The sequence below is a fragment of the Barbus barbus genome (genome assembly GCF_936440315.1).
Source record: "Barbus barbus genome assembly, chromosome: 11".
NCBI lineage: Eukaryota > Metazoa > Chordata > Actinopteri > Cypriniformes > Cyprinidae > Barbus > Barbus barbus.
In genome coordinates, this window is record NC_136739.1 from 12,759,478 (window position 1) to 12,785,535 (window position 26,058).

Sequence of the window (26,058 nt, forward strand, 5' to 3'; positions counted from 1 at the left end):
CGCATTGATGCAGTAATTCATGCGCAACCAAGTATTGCGTGCATAGAAATGAACATACTTTTCAGAAGCTTGACATTTCGGTTTAAAATATCCTTTTTTTAATTGATTTTATGTAATATTCTAATTTTCTGAGACACTGAATTCTGGGTTTTCATTATCTGTAAGCCATAATCATTAAAATTTCAAGAAATAAAGGCTTGAAATATTTCACTCTATGCGTAATGAATCTATATAATATATGGGTTTCACTTTCTGAAATGAGTGACAAAAAATATTTACCATTTTCACAATATTAATTTTTTTTTAGATGTACCTGTAGATGTTTTACCAGCTAAGAAGTTCAGCACATTTAGACTTTCATCCCTCTATCTGATGTGAGCATAAGTATTGGAACAGTTGCCTCACATGTCTAAGTGATCAGCTGTGTCCTGTTGCATTAATTCTTCAGATATTAAATGCAGGGAATGTGTCGTATCAGTTATATCCATTACATATATATTGTGTTTTTGCTGCTTTGTACATTGCCTATTTGTTGTTATTCTTTTATTATCTGTGTCCTGTCCTGTTTCTGTCTTTCTGTTGCACTGTGGAGCTTCTGTCACTACAACAAATTCCTTGTATGTGTAAACATACTTGGCCAATAAAGCTCATTCTGATTCTGATTCTGATTACTTCTGTATTCTGAATCTTGCATTCGATGATGACACACACAAACCAGGATGAAGATGAGGGAGCTGACTTTGAGAGAAAAGCAAGCAATTTGGATGCTAAAAGAAAAGAGGAAGTCCATTAGAGCTCTAGCAAAAACAAAGGGCATGGAGAAATCAAGAGTTTGGAAACCACCAGCGACAACAGCAACCAACAACTACCTGATCGGCTGAGAAAACAACAGTAGTTGATGACAGACAAATCATAAAAGCTGTGAAAATGAATCCTAAAATCCGTGTTTGTAAAATCACCAACAAATTCCAGAAAGCTGGGGTGATGCTCTGACAATCTACTGTCTTCAGGAGACTTTGACACAGAATTACAGATGCTACACAGCAAGATGCAAACCTCTAACCAGCACCAAAAATAGAAAGGCAAGATTAGAGTTTGTAAAAAAGCACAAAGGTGAGCAAGAAGAGTTTTGGAACTGTGTTTATGGACCGATGAGACAAAGATGAACCTTTATTTAAGTGACGGGAAAGCAAAAATGTAAAGAATGGTGGAGGTGGTGTCATGGCATGGGCATGCATGGCTGCCTCTGGAACAGGCCCTCTAACCTTTCCTGATTACTTAATGTATGATAGCAGAATGTACTGTAGCAGAATGAATTTGGAAGGGTACAAAATAGGGATGTAACGGTATGAAAATTTCTAATCACGATTATAGTGACCAAAATTATCACGGTTATCAGTATTATCACGGTATTGTTAAAATGTGCTGGAGATGTTCAAAAAGTACCGAAACATAAATCACTTCACCAAGTTTCATACTTAAAAATCAACAAACAGCAAATAAAATGACTTTTTGTTTGCATAATCACTAAAACAATAACATTACCAGTGAGGTCTGGATTTTAAATGACAATTTGACTGACACCAGTTTAATAGCATGTTCAAATAAATAATGTAAATGTTCAAATAAAGCTTTGAAAAAGTTTAACATAAAAGGTAGACCACACATTTCAGCCTTTAAAGAAAAGGGTTAAATTAAAATGATAATTAATAAATGATTATATGTATTTTATCTGCTCCATAAATAATTCAATATAGCATATCTGAATTGTTTAAATGTACATAAGTTTGTTTTTCATCAACCGGTTAAAATTTACAGCAGGTCATGCAAATTTGGTCAATTTTTTGGCCAGACAGAAACTGCACACAGACTGAATGTAAATAAGTGTCTGTAAATCCACTCTCTGGCAGCAGGTGGCGCTTTATACGGAAAAGCTGAATTACAGCTGATTCCTGTGAACTCCGCGAACACTTCCTTTAGGTATTACATGGAGCTAAGATGAAAACAAAATGCCATCGAATTGTTTCTGAAGACAGTCCGAACCTTCAGAGGTACATTCATATGATTAATTCATTGATATATTAATTTGTATAATTCCCTAAGCACTCTTTTAAAACCTCCCAGCTTTTCCGCCCTGTTTTCACTCAGAACGAAACTACTGTGCTGCTGTGCGCACGTGAGACTGTTACTGAAAACTCTGCTTTATGCTGGACAGTATTTATTTATCGCGAGTTGTTTAAATCACGGTAATCGAATACGGTTTTAATGATAATTAAAATATGAAACGGTAATACTAACCGCGGGGAATTTTATCATGATTTATCGTCAAACCGGTAATCGTTACATCCCTAGTACAAAACCCTCCTGCCTACCAATATTCAAGAAAATGCCACCAGATTCATTGGGAAGTGCTTCATATTGCATCAGGACAATGACCCAAAACACCCTGCCAGTTCAGTCAAGGAATTTATAAGGGCAAAGAAATGGAAAGTCTTAGATTGCCCAAGTCAATCTCCAGATTTAAATCCGATTGAACATGAATTTCACCAGCTGGAGAGGAGAGGAAAGGCAGAAACTCCCCAAAACAAGCAACAATTGGAATTGGCTACATTAAAAGCTGGGAAAAGCATTTCAAAGGATGAATGAAGAGTCTGGTGATGTCTATGGGTCACAGACTCACTGCTGTGATTGTGTGCAAAGGATCTACAACTAAATAATAGCTTTTAATCTTTTATATCTGCCTTATGTTCAACTGTCCCAATACTTATGCTCACATGGGATGAACTCTAAAAGTGCTGTTCTTTTTATTTGGTAAAACATATGTTGAAACGGCTAATAATAAAATGTGACATTCTGTAGTTTTGTCTCATATTCATCTTTTAATCATATTTGCAAATTGTCTTTTGCAATTGAATTTTGTCTTTACTGTTCCAATACTTATGGAGGGCACTGTAAATCATAGAACTTTTATTAACAAAACACATCAAAATACACCATTCTACAGGCTATGCCTAATATAAAATAAATAACTTACACAAAACTGAAAAGCAGCAAACACTGTGGAACCAATTAAATAAGAAACAGATGTTTAAAAAAAGCTTCCAAAATCACCTTAGATAAACGGAAAAAAGTCAACAGGCTTTTCAAAATCCAAAATATTGCCAAACAGGTGCTTTTGCATTTCGTTTTGAAAATAAATCTTCCGCCATAGTCTTATCTGTCTCACCTCACTTTCTTGCTACATTTAACAAATAAATAAATTAAAATAATAATAATAAAATAAAAATAAATATATACTTAAATAAACCAACTAGGGATGTCCGATCAGGTTTTTTGTGCCCCGATCCAATCCGAGTCATTGAATATTGAGTATCTGCCCACACCAAGTCCCGATCTAGGTTAATACTAAGGCTGGTTCGAATACCATTTTTTGAGTTTCGAAGCTTCGGTAGTAATCAACACCGAATATTCGAAGCTTCAGCGGGAGGGGGCTGAACATATTCTTCTCTCTAATAAAGGCAGGAATCTCTGTGTGTCTGTCTGTCTGTTTACATTTTTATTATGTCAAGAAACGTTCATCCAATCGACTTCACACGTGGCAGGTGTGTTGCTGCGGACCCAAGAGAGTGCAGTGTCGCATTTTGGTGCAATATGGACACGTGACATGTTCAGAACTAATAAACATTTAATAAACTACAGAACAGCGCAAGCCGGAAGCAGCGCACTTCACGTGGGCAGGGCTTATATGCTCCGAGAACAGATACTGCACTGGTGATTAGGGCTGGGTATCGTTCAAAAATGTTCGATATCGATACCGATACCTTGAGTTCGATAGCGGTTCCTGAACGATACTTTTTTTCGATACCAATTTTATGAAAATAGTTTTAACAAGATTACATTCTCAAAAAACTTTGGTTTTATTTTTTTCAGCTTGTTGACATGTATACAGACTCGAAGACTCATCTCCTGAGCCACTGCACAAAGGAACAAAATATAGCCAACACAATAAATCAGTACAAATAATTTTAATAAAGCTCAAATAGTTTTCGGTTTACACTAGTGCGTGCTCGTTTTAAAACGCATAGCTCAGACAGAATCATCATTTCTATTCATTTATTCTAGGTTGTTAAAGACTTCAAGAAATTTCAAATCTTTATCCACTTTCATAAGTGGATGTTTTATTTTCTTTCACAATATGTTTTATTGTTATTAAATTCTATGTTGTAGTATGTCTAATTATTTGAATGCATAAAAACTACTTAGTTTATTCAAATTTATTCTTAAAACAGCCTTATGAAATGTTTTCTTTTTCCTCAGAAATTCTGTTCTGTATCTGGTTTTCAAATGAAGGCATAAAACATTAATTTCATTTTTCTTTTAAATTATTGAAAATAAAACTATTTTGGCAAACAAAATTTTACTATTAAAATTAAAACATGGAATAAATGGATCATTAATTAAAAAATAAGAGTTTTAATCATTTTAATATGTTAAATGTAAAATTGATGTAAAATTACTGATTAGCATGGCGGATAAAAGCAGCTAGTTTTTTTACACCAACAATATACTACAGGCGTACTACTTACAGAACTCAAACTTGATGTGCTGTTGTGGTAGGCCAGTTTCAAATCGCATATTTGGCACGCTGCCTTTGTCTTCTCCTCACTCAATTTAAAGTGCTCCCACACAGCTGAGGTCTTCGGCATTTTTATCTTCTCTTCCAGATGAACTGAAATATGACGTTCACTCATGGACGATTCATATTCAAGCGCGAATGAGAACCGTTTCGCAGGGGATGCCAGTTGTTCGAGATAAAATATTTTTTAAAAGAATAAAAAAAAAAGAATATTTGAATCTCAAAATTTAAAAATCGAATGCCAACCCACCGAACGAATATTCAAATATTCTGATCCAGCCCTAGCTAATACTTGTATATTCCTAGTGTTTGATGCACAATTCAAGTACATTAAAGACATTAAAATCAATCCAATGTATGCAGAGCTATGCAGAGAGTAAAAGTAATGTGTGTGTGTGTGCAATATACACTTTCTCTATGTATTTATTTTTTTACTGTATAAAGACATTTGTAGAATATGGGACTACTGATGTAATTTTTTTTGTATTTTATAAATACAATAAGCAGAAAAATTGCTACAACGGTAAAAAAAGTGGAGATATGGTTAGAAAACATGAAGCATGCAGTGTCAGAATGCCAGTCATATCCAAAGCAAGACGCAACTCATAGCAATGCTTTATGGCAATGGCATCTCAGATAGTCTGACGGCAGATAAAAGTAAACGATAAATGATACACATTTCTTCTTCCTTTGGTTTTAATGGTGGCTGAACACACACATTTGAGCATCTTTTCCTTTTAATAGTGGTTGGCAAATCTACTGGAAGGCGAATACTGCCACCAACTGCATGTCACCAACATGACAGCTGACATAAAATAAGGATCGGGCTTAGGAGAAAAATGCTTGATTGGCTCAGGACATCCCTAAAACTAACGGTTCACTAACAATACAAAACAATTCTTTTGTCATTTATGTAATCTATGGCTAGCTGTGCATTAAATGATTTTAATGCATGACGTGGAGGCAAAGAACCACATGACACACAGCAGAGATCTAGCATTATATTAATAAAATTATATTAAAGGGGTCATATCATGCGATTTCAAGTTGTCCTTTCTCTTTGGAGTGTTACAAGCTGTTTGTGCATAGATAAGATCCCTGAAGTCTCAAAACCAAAGAGATATTCTATATGAAAGTTAAGACTGTGCCACGCCCACCTAAGACGGCTCATTTAAATACGCCCCCACATGTCTATGTTACGGTGTGGGAAGATTTGCAAAACACCGCCCAAATGTATATGCAATGAAAGAAGGCCGAACTATTCTTGCTGTAGTATTGTTGCTGCCACCGGTGCCATGTACCGAGACGCTGTGTTTCGTTGTGAAAGTACTTTGTTTGGGCTTCCAAAAGGGGACACAACTAGAAATCAGTGGCTAAGTTGTATTTACAACACTGTTCCAGAACAGTTCAACCCAAATATTAGAATGTGTGCACTGTGCAGTGCATTTTACGGAGGATTATTTCCTGAACCTTGAAGAGTAACGTTAGCCTACAATGCTGGCTTGCACACAGGCTGTTTCTATAAAGTGGGGCAATTCCAATTTTGCAAGGACAGTCTGACACTTATGACTCACAGCCTGTAGGTATGTTTCTGATACTGACTATTCAAACAAGTTTTGAGCAGTGTAGAGTAGTGCTTGTTATTTGTCGTTTCTCCGATCACAAATGCAGACATGGTAATGTTTACGCAGCGTGACGCAACGTGACGCGTTAAAAGACAGTATAACTCATTATAATCAGTAATTATGTCCCTACTGGATGCAACAAATACTTAGTTTATAATGGGATTTATTGTTTTTGTGTCATCACACCGGGACACGGCATCACAACGCACTGGATAGCTGGCCAATCAGAGCAGGCCTCACTTCTCAGAACGATGAGCTTTGTAAAAATCTACGCGTTTCAGAAAGGTGGGGCATAGAGGAGCCACAATAATGAACAGTATGTGGAAAATGTGTTTTTTAACCTTAAACCACAAACACATTGCATTACACCAAATAATGTTCTTTTTAGCAACGTCATATGACCCCTTTAATAAAAGTCACGGGGCAGTGCTGACAACAAGTTTCTGTGCTCCTAGATGTTTCTGTGTGCGCAGTGCAATGTGTTAGTGCAGGGGTTTTCAACCTTTTAGGACATGCGCCCCCCCAAGTTTGTCTAATTTCACTCGCGCCCCCCTCAACCCCCCGCCCCGCGAGCCCAAAGTGTGCGAACATCATTCACATATTGTTTGCTGCGATTCCAGTGCATAGCATTAAGAAACATAAACATATAACCAGCTTACCTGATTCAGTGTGATGGCTGAGCCTGTTTCTGAGATAACAACATGCCAATCCGTGGTTGGATTTCTGACATGACTAACCGTAAATCATTTTACACCATTCTCACTGTCAGCGGGAGTCAGATTGCCCCCTAGCGGATGGCTGAAGATTTGAAAGCTCGTATTCATAAATCTTCAAGGCAATGTCTCTGAATTAATTGATGCTCGCGCCCCCCTTGACAGGTGCTGGCGCCCCCCTGGGTTGAAAACCCCTGTGTTAGTGTGTGCCTCAATGAAAGCTTCGACTTAATATAAAATGGTGATTAGACTGACTTGGACCTGTGCATTAAAAGGTTCTACTGCACACTTGCCAGCCACTCAGAGTTGGGAACGAAGAAACATTTTACAACTGTCACCATCTTATCTGGGGGAAAAAAAGGAAGTTGAAGTAGCATGTAATGTTCCCTTTTAATTGTAAATTTGGCTGAAAAGTGTTGTTAAAGCTCTGCAAATGCCTTGACTGGTGACATGATTGGGGAGAATACCAGCTCTTCCTCACTCCCTTCCCTGTACAGTTCATCTTCCCAATTGGGACACATTTAAACTGACAGAATTTGAAAGTTAAGACAGTGATGGGTTGTGATACCTGCCATTGATGATGGGCAGCACGTGGGAGCAGTGATATCCTGATGACACGACAAGTCCCGTAGAGGGCAGATCTGCTCCATCACTGAGATTGTTATAATAGAAGCTGAATAGACTGTCCACACCATACGCCACCCGTGGCACTCCGTAACACTCAAAGAGCAGCTCAGACATCATCTGTCTGCAGTGAAGTGGGTTAGAGGGTGGCTCTGTGATGACCACAGGGTGATCCACGTGACCCTAAGGGCACAAAGGTGAAGCGTGTCATTTCTGAACAGATTTAATTTTGACTGCCAACTTTAAAAAAAAAAAATTACTTATGATAAAATGCAGCAGTTGGTGCCACCTTCTTCAGTTAAAGTTTTCTATTTGTGATTTGACTTGAGTCACAAGACCAATTACTCTTTCCTTTCCAATAGGGGTGGGCGATATGGAAAAAATATCATATCGCGATTTTTTTATAGAAATATCACGATTCACGGTTTTATCACGATTCTGACATGTTGGTTTTACTATTTTGGTTTTACAATTTGTCTGAGCATTACAGCCAAACTAGAAAGACAAAGCCTTTCAAGGTAACAAAAAAAAAAAAAAAGACATGGCAGATACTTAGGTCAAAGTGGAGCTTTGAAGATGAATGAATGAACAAATATAAAAATAAATTCCTGATTCCTAAAGCAACTGTACTAAAGTTTTTCAGTCAAGAATAGTGAGTGATTTTTCTCTTTGCGTTTTGTTTTGTTAACGTTGTGAACATGAATAGTTGAATAAAATGAATAGTTCCCCCCAAAATAAATATTCTGTCATCTGTCTGTCAATTCTGTCATAATGTTTTATTTTTATACCATCATTTACTCAAAAGTTGTTTTAAACCTGAATGCGTTTCTTCTGCTGAACATAAATGCTATTTTGAAGAAGGTGGAAAACCAAACAGTTGCTGGTCCACAGTGACTTCCATAGGATTTTTCTTTCCTGCTATCAAAGTCAATGTGGACCAGCAACTGTTTGGTTACCCTCATTCTTCAAAATATCTTATTTTGGGTTCAGCACAAGAAATTAATAGAGGTTTGGGACAACATGTCAGTGAGTAAATAATGACAGAAATAAAATTTTAGGGTGAACTATCCCTTTAATGACAGTCGACAGCATGTTTAGTGTCCTGTCCCTTTAAGACCTGCACGTATCTAATATACAGGCACGCATCCATTTCTCTCTTAACTATTTACTTTCATTTTAGAGATAACCAACTGAATCTGTATGTAAACCTTGTGTGTTTTGACAGTATTAGTGCAAAAGATAACTTTGAATAATCAGGCGCTGTTAGCTTTTTAGTGCGTGTGCTTCAGGTGTATTGGCTCAGAAAAAGCACAGGTCAGACCAGCGCGCGAATTAAACATTTAACCAGCAAGGCTTGTATGCAAATAATGTACTTTTGCGATCGTGAATAAGTGCAGTGTCCTGTCAGAGTAACTCTACTGCTGTATGTCGTGTTGTACAGTATATAGAGACGGAGGCGCCAGAACTGTATTTGACAATGTGTGCTGTAGCACGATACTACGATATTTCTTCAAAAGCAGATCTTAGAGACATTTTTATCTAAAATCGTCATATCGCACACCTCTACTCCAATCACATTGATGGATAAAAATAACATTTAAAAAAAGAAAGCATGCATCAACCACAAACTGAATGAAATAGCAGAGTTAAAGTACAGGTGCATCACTTAAAATGTATTCATGCACAAGAACAGCATCTGTAAACTACTTCAAAAAGTAAAACTTCTGAGAAAAACTACTTTGTTACAGTAACAAGAGTATTTGGAATTAGTTGCTTTACACCCCTGTATAGCTACACCCCCAGTAATAATACAACATTGAACTGTTTAACTCATCTGAAATAGACAGACAATTAATTAATTTACTTTTTTTTTCTTTAATAAATATGGGCTAATGCTAACCTGTGCTAGCTTTATAGTAATTTTTTTTCCCCCACATTACTATTACTTTATGACAATTATGTACAAAGAATAAATATTGTATGGGCTGCTCTAACTAGGGATGTGGAAGACTAGCTGGTTAACTACTGCTAGTCTACACTGGAAATACTAGTTAAAATTGCTTCTAATACTCTCAATTACATATTATATGCATTTAACTTCACATTGACTAAAATACAGACTGCAGGTTAACAAAGATTAAAAAAATAAAAATAAATAAAAAATTAAAGTGCTGTTTAATTATCAAAGTAGGGGAAATGTTCTGAGTAATTTGCGGGTAAAACAGACCTTCCCAAAATCTCTCCTCCGGATTCACAAACGCTTCGTAAACTTCAGATATGATAGTTAAACTTGTATGTTAATGAATTCCAATCATTCATAAATAGTACACGCTCATACACAATTAGCATAATCCCCGCCTATGAATTACAGCATGTCCAGGAACGCAGTGGAATATTTTGGTCTACTTTCTCAGGTTTGGCATTAATTGCAAAAAAGACTAATAACAATAAATATTCAATAACGTGTCCACCAAAGAGTTTTTAAGCCAGCTGAAAAAAATGTCAGACGCTCTTCTGAAAATGGCCAGCTGGTGGCGCTTGAGAACATTTTGGTGGCTCAGCGTTTTTCGGAGACGCTTTGGTTGCTATGATTTGGAATATCCACTGCGGCAACGTATTCTCATTTTTAAGAATTTGCACACTCTCTCAGTAGAGACGTCACTCACTAATAAAACTCAAGTCAAAATTATTTTGTAAATTACTTTTTATTGTAAATCCCATTTTCTGATGGTTTTGCACCTAATTCTTCACATTAATTCTTAATTCTTCTGCAGTTAACATGAGTCTTTTCTTCGCCACCTGCTTTTTTTTTCTGACCCAATGAGCATTTCGCTGATAAAGGTCATGCCTTAACTTTGCAATTTCTGTATTGCATTAGTTTTTAATAATTTTTGACTTTTCAGTCTGAGTTAAATCAATTTTTTGGTCCATTTTATATGTAAAAGAAAACCTGCCTTTAATAATTTTGCACACATGAATATAAGGAGTTTTTCACTTCCAGCCTTCATGGACAATATATCACTTATATATAAATAAACACAAAATTAATAGTAGTTATTAAGATTGATGTGGTTTGGAATTGGTAAAATGTGATTGGAAAAAAATAAATAAATGATCAGAATATCAATGTGCCTAATAATTATGCACAAACTGTAAGATGTGCTCACTTTACACAGAAGTGTGTGTGATCAAGCAATTGAAAGTGAAAAGCGAGAGCTCATTCAAATGCGATTTGATAGCGACTCCCTGATGTGCGAAAATTATATACAACATTAGAATGTTTGCGGGAGCGGGGCACACACGTTGTGGGAGCAGGTGGTAATGGTCAGAAACTCGGCGGGAGCGGGCTTAAGAAAACTGTCCTGCACAAGGCTCTAGGCTGCGTATCAAGTTTTTTTTTTTTTTTTTTTTTCTCAAGAGGAGGGTTTGGAGCGTGTCCGTCTCAAGAAGAAGAGTTTTGAGCGCCGATTAGTCTGAATTCTGAACTTTTGATAGTTCATACCAATCACAAGTGCAGTATGGAGTACCTCAAGGCTCAGTACTTGGCTACTTTTCACGCTTTACATGTTACCCTTGGGAGATATCATTAGGAAACATGGTGTTAGCTTTCACTGTTATGCTGATGATACCCAGCTCTATATTTCTTCGCGACATGTATAGTTGATATCAAAAACTGGATGATTAGCAATTTCTTACTGCTAAATTCTGAAAAACAGGTGTTAATTATTGGACCAAAAACTTTTGCATGTAATAACCTAGATCACTGTCTAATACTTGATGGCTGCTCTATAAGTTCTTCGTCATCAGTTAGGAACCTAGGCATACTTTTGATAGCAATCTTTCCTTCGAAAAACATTTTTCTAGCATTTGTAAAACTGCATTTTTCCATCTTAAAAATATATCTAAATTACGATCTATGCTCTCAATGTCAAATGCAGAAACATTAATTCATGCATTCATGACCTCGAGGCTAGATTATTGTAATGCTTTATTGGTTGGTTGCTCTGCACTTTTAATAAACTAGCTGCTGCATTTTGAACCAGCTGGAGTTTGAGTTCTTACTAGAACCAGGAAGTATGACCACATTAGCCCGGTTCTGTCAACACTGCACTAGCTCCCTATTAAACATGGTATACATTTTAAGATCTTGCTAATTACCTATAAAGCCCTGAATGGTTTGGCACCTCAATATTTGAGTGAGCTCTTATCGCATTATAGTCCTTCACGTCCGCTGCAATCTCAAATCTCTGGCCATTTGATAATACCTAGAAAATCAAAGTCAACTGCGGGCAGGAGATCGTTTTCCTATTTAGCGCTCTGGAACAATCTACCTAACACTGTTCGGAAAGCAAACACACTCTGTCAGTTTAAATCTAGTTTAAATCTGTTTTACACTATCGCATTTCTATAATTCAAATCCGTTAAAGGATTGTTAGGCTGCATTAATTAGGTCAACCAGAAACGGGAATACTTCCCAAAACACCTGATGTACTTGTTACATTGTTAGAAGAATGGCATCTACGCTAATATTAGTCTGTTTCTTTCTTATTCCGAGGTCACCGTAGCCACCCAGATCCAGACTGTATCCAGATCAGATGGTGGATCAGCACCTAGAGATGACCTCTACAGCCAGGACACCTAGAGCCCCATAGACTGATCCTGTAGAAGAGTTTTATTAATCAAAATACAAATTATTCATATGTAATCAATGTGAATATTGCCATTTATGTATCAAGTTATGCTACTACTATAAAATTGTATCTGCCTGCATGTGTAGAGGCCTGCAGAAGAATGGAATGTGCAGACGTACAGTTTAAGGTAAAGCTGCACATCCTGTTTTGACACGATAGGGTCTCTTCCTTTAACGTAACATAAATTGGGGCCTATTGTCTGCTCTAGGAAACAGATGGAGACTGTCTCCTAGAAACAATAACAATATAGGAAATGTATTGAACACGCCTTAGGGAAAAACCTGTATTTAAGAGGGTACGAACACAGATTCGGGAGATTCACTGCAGGGTCTCTCGGTTTTATAGTCTCTGATAATAAAATCTAAATTCTGGCATCAAAACCCCAAGACTCTGAGAATGATTCCTCATAGCACTGGCAGAAGCCACCACAAATTGGCATCACAAACAGGATTGGAAAGGAGCAGAGGGTGAAAGACCATGTTGGGCTTACTTGACAAGCAACACAAATTAATTGGCCAATAAAAAGGTAGGCAGTTTATCCTTATATAATTAGTTTGTGTTATTTGCCAGTTAGCCCTTGGTGGTAACAACTCTTAAAAATTGCTCTTCAAAATTTAAAGAACAAAAAGAAAAGAAAGGGGGTTTTGATTCCAGAAGAAATAATTGCATGCACAGATCTGTTTTACTGTTAAGAGGGCCTTTGATGGATAGCAGTGAATAAGGGCAGAATGTGCATGCAAAAATCTGTGTTTACTGTCAAGAGGGCCTTGATGGATGACATAAACGTTGAGCAGATATACATTGCATGCAATGGTCTGTGTTTATTGTTAAGTGGGCCTTGAAGGATAACAATAAATGTTAAACAGATAAAGAAAAGAGATGCGCGCAAAGTCCTGCGGATACCGCTCGGTTTGTAATAAATTACAGAGGTCTGAAGGAGTAGGCAAAAATTCCTGCTGGGTTTTACTTTTTTACTGTGTTGAGGAAGTGTATCAGTGAAAGAGGAAGTATCTGACAGGTCACTCAGGAAGAGTGTAAGTGTAGTCTGTTTTATTGTATGCGTCATTGTCTGTGTCTGTCAAAGTGTATTTGTGTCTATAAGGTGTGGCTGTATAAGAAAATGTATTTAAGAGGGTACGAACACAGATTCGGGAGATTCACTGCAGGGTCTCTCGGTTTTATTGTCTCTGATAATAAAATCTAAATTCTGGCATCAAAACCCCAAGACTCTGAGAATGATTCCTCATAGCACTGGCAGAAGCCACCACAATCCCCAGTGAAGACCCTGTCTCCAAGACGGCCATCGGGACAAGACCACAGGAACCAGATGAGTCCTTTGCACAATCTGACTCTGCTGCAGCATGGAACAACCTGCTGGTTCGTCTGGCCAGAGGAGAACGACACACTATTTCCCTGTTTAATACTGTAAAGATGCTTTGACACAATTTGCTTTGTAAAAAGTGCTATATAAAATAATGGTGACTTGACTTTGATCTACTGTTTGATCTACAGGAATGCATTATGAGAAATGGATTATAAATTCATTGATTTGTGATGGATTATCTACTAATTATGCACCTTCCTTGTAGGTGCATTCAGAGAGTATATCGTATTTTTAATTAATCTCAAAGTGCATAAAGCACAAAATCTGGCAGTTAGGGCAAATTCTGTAAACACTTTTGATTTTTTTTTTCTCCTTTTGCTTGCAGGTTCATTCTGAGAGTCAAACCTGGTGGCACCAAATGCCATTCAGAGTCACAGATCCGATGGAATTCTGGAAAGAGTGCGCAAAGACAAAGCATCAGCCTGAATCCCCTCGTGGTGTTTCTCATCAGAGAGCTTGTCAACTTTGCCAAAATTACTGAAATTTAACACCACACCTCAAACAAATTTTTACTGTATTTTATTTCTGTGAAATCTGTTTTGTACGGAAGTTCTAAGCGGCCATGCATTATTATAATTTTTCTGTCTTGTTTTCTCGTGATCACGACTTAATTTTCTTGTGATCTCGACATAACGAAAGTTGTTTTGTCGTTATCACGACTTAATTTTCTCATGATCTCGACATAACAAAATTTGTTTTGTGGTTATCTGGACATAATGAAAGTTGTTGATCTCAACCTAAAAACCGTTTTCTCACGACGTAATTGTAGCTATCGTGAGAAAATCAGGGTCGCTATATTGTCTTCGACGATAAATTAGCAGACCCGACAGCCTCCTTCTCAAGTGTCGAACACTTATGTGTAAGTCGTCAATCACTGACAGACACAGAGCTAAAATGTCCGAGTATGAATATGCATGACAAGTATTCTATCATGGATCAATGTAGTCGGTCACACACACACAACACCTTCAGTATTTGGGATGGTACTTATACCATATTTTTATTTTTATTATTTCAGTTTGAGTGAGTCCCTGATCAAAGTAAAAGCGAATACGATCATCCATGATGCTGCGATGATGCTGCTTCTATAGCATTTTCTCATGCCGAATACACAGAGAAAATTAAGTCGTGATAACGACAAAACAACTTTTGTTATGTCGAGATCACGAGAAAATTAAGTCGTGATCACGAGAAAAATTATAATAATGCATGGCCGCTTAGAACTTCCGTTGTTTTGCCATGCTGGTGATGCCCTTTTTCAGCTAGCGCATGCTAGAGATGAAGATTTGTAATTTGTATTTTTAAAAAGAACAAGTTCAACAATTAAAAAATATTATAAAGACAAATGCTGATGTGTTATTGTGATCTTTATGGGGTTGTAAAAATAATATGTCATATATTGTTGTACTGCAATTAGATTGTTTTATACAGGTAAAAAATGAAAATAAACTGAACAGTACTAATATTGACAATACAGGAATAATATTTTAAATGAGAATACTGTAATATGTCCATCTACTGTAAAATTTACAGCAATCTCTTTACAGTGTAGTTTAGGTGCCTATCCGTTGGCACCCGAACGAGCAGGGGGTAATAAAATAATAATCATAAAAACTGCGAGCATCTTCTGGAGCAGACAGCAGCAAATACCAATAAAGGTACATTTTCTTTATTTTTCTGAAATCACTCACTGTTATACTGTACATTTGTTTATAATTTTTTAAATATTTTAACAAATATATTTAATCATCTTGTAAATGACACTCTCATAATAATCTATGTAATTAACGGGTTTAACTTTTATGAAGCCTCTTTGTGAGTTGAAGCAGGGATGGGCAAACTTGGTACTGGAGGGCACTGTCCTGCAGTTTAGCTTTAACTCTAATCAAACACACCTCTACCAGATAACTTAATTAGGACCAGTGTTGGGCTAGTTACTCAAAGAATGTAATATATTACTCATTACTAGTTACTCCTTTCAAACGTAATATTTTTACTTTACTTATTACTTCCTGGCAACAGTAATTAGTTGCACTACTAGTTACATTACTGTTTCTTCAAGCCCAACAGAAGTTGTAACTGTGTATCGTCCGCATAAAATTCTTCTAGAATGTTACTAATAACATATTTCTGCCTCATCATTTGACCAAAGTCCACATTGGATCGCAGTCAGAAGTTATTACAAACACTCAATAGTGATTAATACAACACTTCTACTTGAATGTTACTATCAATCTCATTAATTGTCATGTGTAGCTTTAAGCTAATTGTAAGTTCTCCATTACTTATACATTTCATTATGTATTTTATCAAATGACATAAGTTTGTAAGAAACTGTTTGATTTTTCAGAAGATTTTTAATTACAGTAATATAATGTACCAAATGCTGATCAGAGGGATGTAATGCCAGAATCAGAATCAGAATGAGCTTTATTGGCCAAGTATGTTTACACATACAAGGAATTTGTTGTAGTGACAGAAGCTCCACAGTGCAACAGAAAGACAGTAACAGGACAGGACACAGGTAATAAAAACAAAATAACAAAAAATAGCCAATAACCAATGTACAAAGCAGCAAAAAAAAACAAACAAAAAAAACAATATATAATATAGACAACTATGTATGTACAGATCAAGTATGTGCAAATTAGAAATGAGAAAAATAAAAATAAAATAAGTGAGTGTGGTGAATGGATAATGTATTAGTTGTGTGTTCCACGTTTATTATTGAGTGTTCATGAGATGTATTGACTGAGGGAAGAAACTGTTCCTGTGTCTGGTCATTCTGGTGCACAGAGCTCTGTAGCGTCGACCAGACGGTAACAGTTCAAAGAGGTTGTGTGCTGGATGTGAGGGGTCCAGAGTGATTTTGCCAGCCCTTTTGCTCATTCTGGATGAGTACAGTTCTTGGAGAGTGGGGAGGGTTGTACCAATGATTCGCTCAGCAGTCCGGACTACCCTCCGTAGTCTTCTGAGGTCAGATTTGGTAGCTGAGCTGAACCAGACAGTTATTGAGGTGCAGAGGATGGATTCGATGATGGCGGAGTAGAACTGTTTCAGTAAGTCCTGTGGCAGGTTGAACTTCCTCAGCTGGCGAAGAAAGTACAACCTCTGCTGGGCCTTCCTGCCAATGGAGTCAATGTGAATGTCCCACTTCAGGTCCTGAGAGATGGTGGTGCCCAGGAATCTGAATGACTCCACTGCAGTCACAGTGCTGTTCATGATGGTGAGTGGGGGGAGTGCAGGGGGGTTTCTCCTGAAGTCCACAATCATCTCCACAGTTTTGAGCGTGTTAAGCTCCAGGTTGTTAAGACTGCACCAGACAGATAGCTCCTCAACCTCCTGTCTGTAAGCAGACTCGTCACCGTCCTGGATGAGGCCGATCAGTGTGGTGTCGTCTGCAAACTTCAGGAGCTTGACAGAGGGGTCCTTAGATGTGCAGTCGTTGGTGTAGAGGGAGAAGAGCAATGGGGAGAGAACGCAGCCCTGAGGAGCTCCAGTGCTGATGGTTCGAGTGCTGGATGTGAAATTACCAAGCTTTACTAACTGCTGTCTGTCTGTCAGGAAGCTGTTGATCCACTGGCAGATGGAGGTGGGGACGGAGAGCTGGGTTAGTTTATTTTGAAGGGTTTCCGTGATGATGGTTTTAAAAGCGGAGCTGAAGTCCACAAACAGGATCCTCACATAAGTCCCTGTCCCTGACATTCTGTCCAGATGTTGCAGGATGAAGTGCAGTCCCATGTTGACTGCATCATCTACAGACCTGTTTGCTCTGTAGGCAAACTGCAGGGGGTCCAGTAAGGGTCCAGTGATGTCCTTGAGATAAGACAAAACCAGTCTTTCAAATTATTTCATGGCTACAGACGTTAGAGCCACAGGTCTGTAGTCATTAGGTCCAGTAATTTTGGGTTTCTTTGGGACGGGGATGATGGTGGAGCGTTTGAAGCATGAGGGGACTTCACACAGCTCCAGTGATCTATTGAAGATCTGTGTGAAGATGGGGGCCAGCTGATCAGCACAGATTTTTAGGCAGGCTGGTGACACACCGTCTGGACCAGGTGCTTTCCTTTTGTTCTTCCTGAAGACCTGGCACACATCATCTTCACTGATTTGAATTGTAGGTGTGGGGAGAGAGGGGTTGCTGGAGGTGTGAATGGTTGTGTGAAGAGGTGTTCTGGGCGGGTGTGGGGTGATCGTTCAAAACGACAAAAGAACTTGTTTAAGTCGTCTGCCAGGTGTTGATTCTCCAGAGTGCTGGGGGATGGTGTCTTGTAGCTGGTGATATCCTTCATTCCTATCCACACTGAAGCAGGATCACTGGAAGAGAATTTGTTCCTGAGCTTGTCAGAATAATTCCTCTTTGCCATTCTGATCTCCTTTTCCAGTGTGTATTTGGCCTGTTTGTACAAGACTTTATCCCCCTTTCTGTGAGCATCTTCTTTGGCCTGACGGAGCTGTCTGAGTTTGGCAGTGAACCATGGTTTGTCATTGTTGTAGAATAGATGAGTCCTGGTAGGAATGCACATGTCCTCACAGAAACTGATATAAGATGTTACAGTCTCTGTGAGCTCGTCCAGATCATTTGCAGCAGCTTCAAAAACAGTCCAATCAGTCAGGTCGAAACAGGCTTGTAGATCCCACTCTGTTTCGTTAGTCCATCTTTTAACAGATCTTAATACAGGCTTTGCAGATTTAAGTTTCTGCCTGTAGGACGGAATAAGATGAACCAAACAGTGATCAGAGAGTCCTAAAGCTGCTCGTGGAACAGAGTGATATGCCTCCTTTATTGTTGTGTAACAGTGATCCAATATATTACTGTCTCTGGTGGGACATGTGATGTGCTGTCTGTATTTTGGCAGTTCACGGGAGAGATTTGCTTTATTAAAGTCCCCGGAGAGATTTGCTTTATTAAAGTCCCCGAGAATGATTAAAACAGAGTCCGGGTGTTGTTGCTCACTCTCTGTGATCAGATCAGTGAGTTTCTGTAAAGCTGTGCTCACGTGCGCTTGCGGTGGAATGTAGACACTCACGAGAATGAACGAGTAGAACTCCCGCGGCGAATAGAACGGCTTTCAGTTAATGAAGATCATTTCTAGATCTGAACAGCATATCTTCTTTAACACAGTTACATCTGTACACCACCTCTCATTGATGTAAAAGCACGTCCCACCGCCGTGCGGTTTCCCCGTTGATTCCGTGTCCCGATCTGCTCTGATCAGCTGATAATTAGGCAGATGAGGCACGCTGTCCGATATGTTGCCATTCAGCCAGGTTTCCGTGAAACAAAAAGCAGCAGAGTTAGAAAAATCCTTGTTTGTCCGGGAGAGCAGAAGGAGTTCGTCCGTTTTGTTGGGTAGAGAGCGGAGATTCGCCACATGGATGCTAGGCAACGCCGTTCGAAATCCGCGCTGACGAAGTTTCACGAGCGCTCCGGCTCTCTTCCCCCGTCTGCACCTCCTGTAGCGTTTGACCAGAGCTACGGCTCCGCCAACTACAATGTCCAGCAAAACGTCCGAAAAATCAAAAACCGGTAGAAGATTTTGTGGTGTGTTCTGCCGAATGTTCAGCAGATCATCCCTGGTAAAACTGATCTTACTTGAAAAACAAAAAACAGGAAAAACAAACAAAAACAATACGAAAACTGAAGAGCAACGCACAATAGCTGGCATCATCGGCGCCATGCCAGAGTAAAGTAAAGCCAAAATTTACACAACAGTATTCAGATCATCTTTTTTTCCCGACAAAATCAATATAATGCAATATTTCCATCTGCTGAATGCAAGCTTTTCCATCACATCACGCATGCATGTGCGGGTCGTGAAAATTATGAAAATAAATCCAGGAATTATTTGATTGTTTGATTTTAAACCAGCGGGGTTGAGGCATCAAAAGTAACTAAGTAACTATGCTGTTTTATGGATAGTAACTGTAATATTATAAGAAAAAAAAATAATATCATTACTGAAATCTTATTAGTAATTAGTTACACTACTAGTTACTGCAAAAAGTAACATAGGGAAAGGAAAGGGAAGAGGTGTGGGGCCAAGTATGGTGACCCATACTCGGAATTTGTGGTCTGCATTTAACCCATCCAAGTGTACACACAGTAGTGAACATACACTCGGAGCAGTGGGCAGCCAATGCTGCGGCGCCCAGGGAGCAGTTGGGGGTTTTGGTGCCTTACTCAAGGGTCTCACCTCAGTCGTGGTATTGAGGGTGGAGAGAGTGTTGGTTATTCACTCCCCCACCTACAATCCCTGCCGGACCTGAGACTCGAACCCACAACCTTCGGGTTACAAGTCCAACTCTCTATCCATTAGGCCACGACTGCCCCACAACACTGATTAGGACTACAAGAAGGCTACAGGTAGGTGAGTTTTTATCAGGGTTGGAGCTAAACTCATTTAATATTTAATCTATAAACAAATATACTGTACAGTATAACGGTGAGTGATTTCAGAAAAAGAAAGAAAAAAACCTTTATTGTTTGCCGCTCTCCGCTCCGGAAGTTTTTTTTTTCCTCCCTGCTGATAGGTGCCCAAACTAGCTAGACAAAATCCTCTGATCTCTAAAGAGTGCTCGCTGTTGCCTCTACAGATGCACAAATCACTTTTGCTGCATTTGTCACACAGATATGCAGATTTGCAGGTGAAAAACAGTGTTAAGACTCGTAGCAGCAGATTCAAGCCGTTGTCGTTATGTACTTGCGTTTGTGTTCGAAAAAGCATCCAAGAAAAAAAAATAAAATATATATATGTAAGAAAACATTCTACAAGTGTGCAAATCTCATTGCAAGAATTCACATACTGATTTGCAGATGCATAAAATTAGTCCGCGACTTCACATTTTTTGATGCAGGTGTGTGAATGTGTTTTGCACCATATTCACTGCAGCAATAATAGCAAAACATGTGAGCGTACGAGTTTCTTGATTTGTGTATCTGCAATGAAGGATTCGAGAAGGTGTAACTATTGTGTTGTGTTTGTGGGAGAGAGAAAAAAAATCTACAAGTTTGCGACTTTTGTCTGTGGCTTCAAGTTTACTGATACACATGTGTGGCTATTCTCTACTTCTACAAATTCTGCTGTCACGGACGCTCAGTTGTTTTGCACCAAATTTACCTTCATATTGAACTTCCATTTTCCTTTTTATTCCCTTAATTTTCCCTGACATCTCTCTGTCCCTTATGTGTATGTTTACTTTTTTCACTATTTTGTTTCCTCAACACATCTCCACCTTGTTGCAAAACAACCTCATCATTATAATTTGTTTGCACATAGTATACTTTTATTTTAGGAAAAAATATTACATTAGGACCATATGTTATTGTTTTATCTTACTTAATTGGTACAATAATAGCTACATCCTGTATATATATACACACACATATACATATATATATATATATATATATATATATATATATATATATATATATTTATAGAAAAAAATATTAACACTGAACATGTTTTTGCATTATCATGGGTCATGTCTTGTCCTATAAGGAAAATTAACCATGGTACTATTAGGCCTATGGTAAAAGTAACAATGTCTTTTTTTTTTTTGGCAGAATGATTACCAATTGCATAACCAGAGTTTTACTACAAATACCATGGTGAACTATATGGTGTAAAACCATTGTTAATTTGTGGTTGCCAAGGTTTATTAATTAAACCATGGTGCCATAATTTATTATTGAATGGCGGATTCGGAAATAATCACGTTAGTACATTCGGAAGGCAACAAAAACAAAAACATGTAGAGCAGCGGGCCAAATTGGCTGCAAGGCCACAGGGAATTCTCCCGGTGCTCCCGATGGCCAGTCCGCCCCCGGTCTCCGCGCATTAATTCGAATGGTTTGTTTCCCCCACGGCATAAACGGATATGACGATTTTGTGAGCGTTCCCAGCAATGCCGACCAAGTCTATTTTATCAAGTCATTTATTTATTTATTTATTTTCCTATTATTACATTTATTTATGTATTTATTTATTTCGGTAGGTTTGGTCCTCCATATGCTGGGGCATAAAGTTTCATCGCAAGAGGCTGAAGACCTGGCTCAGAAGTATTGTAACTGTTTGTGATGTACAAAAAAAAAACCTACTTGACAAAAACATCTCCAACTGTTTATCTCTGCAAATCCTTCATCCACCTCATAGTCTCATCTCTCATCATAGTACACAAACGTGCATGTGTGGATGTATGCATATACACAAAACGCTTTCTATATTTTGCAAATCGCGTATGGACAGACAGATTACCTGGGTGCTTATTCCGAGGTGCATGAAGGCGTAATCAAAGATGAGCTCCTGTATGTCAAAGTTTACCACCAAGTTGCGGTCAAACGCGCTCTTGAAAGTCCAGCGCAGCGGTTCCAGGTTTGGGATGTCATTTCCCACGTGCGCGTCACTGCGAGCGGCTCCTCTGCTGCGCGCCACTACAGACCTGAACACGAGCCGCGGCTGATCCAACTGAGAAACCCCACACGCCCAACCCGCGCGACACTGGAACGAGCCGTTATCTAGTACTATCGGTGCCGGACATGGCTCCAGACATTCCCTCTCCACTGTGAATACTGGATCGGGCGAACATGTATAATCCTCAAAAGTGTAAACGCTGCGTTTATTACTCATGGTACTAAACAACAAACGAGCGCTCAACTCTGTCTTCTTCGTCACCATCCACTACGTCGTTTGTGTAGACAACTCATTATCGCCACCTGTAGTTCAGGGGCATTTTCTTCTTCTTCTTCCTTGATGTTTAACGCATAGATGTAGGTGTAGGCCGTTTCTCAAACGGAAGGCTGCATCCTCCGGAGGTTGCATTTGCAGGCTGCATACGTCATCAAGCCTGGTTTATTTCAGTTAACTAAGCATTATATTCGCGAGTCATAAGCATATTACAGCAATTTACGCGTAACTAAGAATAATGGTCAAATTTATAACTGTTAATATTCTAAAATGAGATCTTCTTTATGACGTATGCAGCCTACAAATGCGACCTCCGAAGGATTCAGCCTTCCTTTTGAGAAACGGCCATGGACGTGCTGTGTCCCAATAGCTGTGTCCCAAAGTTAAGTGTACACACTTCGAAGTCCACGGACTTGGAAGGCCACGCCTCCGAAGTGCACGAAGGACCCTCCGATGTGCACGAGACACTGGGTGCTTCTCAATTCTTATTTGTGCATCCTCGTTTCCTTTCCTTACGTCCTTTCCTCGCATCTTAGCTCCACCCCTTCAGGATACGAGGGAAGGATGCACATAAAAGACGCGAGGATGGAGGAATTGAATCAAGTGAAATTATATATCCTCGCTCCCTTTAGCATCACTTTAGAGCGTCATCAGCTGCGCAAAATGGATCTGCCCTTATGTTGTTAAAGTTTGTTTTTTAAGACTTTCAAAATAAACATTAATAAAGCAAGATGCCCTGTTGAAATATATGACATGTATGGTTTATTTAAATTGCAAAGGTAAAATATAAATTAAAAATTATAACAACAGATGAGAAGGGGGAGGAGCATTTACACGTGCGTCAGGTTTTTCGATGAAAAAGACTTCCGCATAGGATACACCTGTGTATCCTCGCTCATAGCTCCTTTGGAAGGCTCCTCACTCCTCGTTCCTCGCCTCCTTACGGTGCAATTAGAGAATTGAGATGTCCTTCAAGATGGCTAAGCTCGATCGGTTTCCGGGTCATAGGATGGAGGACGGAGGAGTGAGGAAGCGAGGAGGGATATTGAGAAGCACCCACTCATTTAGGATCCTTCGCAGGATTTCCACCAGGTGTTCCCGATTGCCGCTCCTGTCGCATAGCAACGGTGCCAGAGGAGAGCTTCCATCCTGAAAGGATCGGTGGAGCCAGAATTGCTCTTTTTTTGTTTTTATGTTTTATGCCATGACGGTGATTAGCCAAGACCGAGGCCAAGTACCCTATTGACCCGAATATAAGACGACCCCCCTTTTTCCAGATGTAGCCTACCTTTTGGAAAAAGTCTTTTTGAAAACCTTTCTTTTTTTCTCTCTCTCTCTCTCTGTAAAACACATTTTTTCTTATATTATTTTCATATTGCATATTTTTCCTATTTTCATTTTTGTTTTGAAAGTATGGTAAATACTGGTTAAAAATGTACCAACAACGACAATTAAAAATATACACTTTTTGATATACCATAAAAATAACAGGTAGCCCATCTGAATTATATAACATTCAGGCTATCCATCTCATAGTAGCCTACCAAAATTTTATTAGCAGTAGAAGTGAAATCTTATTGCAGTCGTCAAATCTGGTACTGTCTTATGTTTTAAAATCACTTACAGAGGAAGTTTGTTCCCATCAGGCTAACATGACAGTCACGACTCATGCCGCTGTAAGCTTTTCTTTTTCTTTTGTTTTCACTCGCGATCTTTACAGCACACATTACATTACATATTTCATGGTTTATGCGTTTTTGGCGCCACCTGTTGTGGATGTATTATTGACATGTCAAAGGACCGAAGTTGCCTATCCCTGGTCTAGACCCTGAATATAAGACGACCGCGTTTTTACAGATGTATTTCCAAGAAAAAAAAAACATTGTCTTATATTCAGGTCAATACGGTAAGCATTGTACAGCTCAATGTTCAGTGGCAGCTGTCACAGCTGAACAGTGCTCTGTATGACCGGTTCCTTATTTCCTTTTCCTTATTTCCCTAAATCCTTCAGATGCAGCCTTTGATATAGTTAGCAACAATTTGTTAACATTCTGACAATAGATGTTGTTATTTTCATTGTCAAAATAATCAGTGGTGGACTGTAAGGAAATTCATTAAGTATTCTCATACAAATGTGAAATACCAAGTTTTCTTTTTTTTTCTCACAGGACATCAACACTATAAAAATATGGTCCTTTACAACATGATGCATTGTTGTAGATTAAACTACCCAACAGTATAAAGTAGACAACTTTAAATGTAATAACCTTGAACATATTCAGAAGTAAAATGCTACATACACAGTAGTGCAGCAGTAATATACAGCAGTTACAGTGAAGCAGGCTTTCCTGTAGCTCAAATGGTAGAGCATGGCGCTAGCAACGCCAAGATCATGGGTTTGATTCCCAGGGAAAGCAAGAGCTGATAAAATGTAAAAACTGTAACTTGAATGCAATGTAAGTCGCTTTGGATAAAAGGGTCTGCTAAATATGTAAATGTAATATTAATGCAATTCTTTTTCAGAACAATACTGTATACCTTTACTTTTACTCTCAATACCTTAAGGGAAGGGGGGAAGTGGTGTGTGGCCAAGTATGGTGACCCATACTCAGAATTTCTGCATTTAACCCATCCAAGTGTACACACAGTAGTGAACATACACCCGGAGCAGTGGGCAGCCAATGCTGCGGCGCCCGGGAGCAGTTGGGGGTTCGGTGCCTTGTTCAAGGGTCTCACCTCAGTCATGGTATTGAGGGTGGAGAGAGCGCTGGACATTCACTCTCCCACCTACAATTCCTGCCGGACCTTAGACTCAAACCCATGACCTTCGGGTTACAAGTCCAACTCTCTATCCATTAGGCCACGACTGCCCCACTTGTATAGTATATAGATGTAAGATAATACTTTTAATTACTTTTAATTTAAAACCTTAGTTGAAGGAGTAGTTTACCCAAAAATGAAAATGCTTTAATCATTTACTCACCCTCAAGTTGTTCCAGGTTTGGAATTTTCATTTTTGGGTAAACTACTCCTTCAACTAAGGTTTTAAATGGGGGAAGTCGTGGCCTAATGGTTAGAGAGTCGGACTCGTAATCCAAAGGTTGCGGGTTCGAGTCTGGGGCCGGCAGGGATTGTAGGTGGGGGGAGTGAATGTCCAGCGCTCTCTCCACCCTCAATACCACGACTGAGGTGCCCTTGAGCAAGGCACCGAACCCCCAACTGCTCCCTGGGTGCCGCAGCATAAATGGCTGCCCACTGCTCCGGGTGTGTGTTCACGGTGTGTGTGTCTGTGTGTTCACTGCTGTGTGTGTGCACGTTGGATGGGTTAAATGCAGAGCACGAATTCCGAGTATGGGTCACCATACTTGGCAGTATTTCACTTCACTTTTCACTCACTTTAAATATGACTGTTTTTTGGTATTGTGGTAATGTGGTTTTACTACAAGTAGTTTACTAAAGTACCTAAATATTTCTTCTACTAATTACTTTGTCATAGCTCTAAACAATTTCGCTTTTCCTTATTTCCCTAAATCAGACAGATCCCTGTACTGCAGAATAACGATGAATGTGCCAGTGCTGGACAGGTTTTTAATGGTTTTGGGCTGAGCAGGGAGGCCCTGATGGTGCTGCTGGATCTTCTGAGAAGTGAACGATGACATTGGATGGGGTGCTATAATCCAGACCGTATTGTTTCT

The 26,058-nt window shown here is 38.9% G+C and overlaps 1 protein-coding gene across 2 annotated transcripts in view; it reads right to left on the minus strand.

The window, feature by feature from the left end:
* actr5 (actin related protein 5) overlaps window positions 1-22,895 on the minus strand; it is a 37,026-nt gene extending 14,131 nt beyond the window's left edge. Inside the window, exons 1-2 of one of the 2 annotated variants that reach the window (XM_079427954.1) lie at window positions 21,935-22,895; window positions 7,543-7,781 (exon numbers count right to left, since the gene is read on the minus strand). In XM_079427954.1, the coding sequence (XP_079284080.1) occupies window positions 7,543-7,781; window positions 21,935-22,354 (659 nt within the window). In that variant the 5' untranslated portion in view covers window positions 22,355-22,895. The remainder of the gene's footprint in view (window positions 1-7,542; window positions 7,782-21,934) is intronic. The other variant, XM_079427955.1, reaches the window with a different exon arrangement.
* Window positions 22,896-26,058: the final 3,163 nt, after the last annotated feature.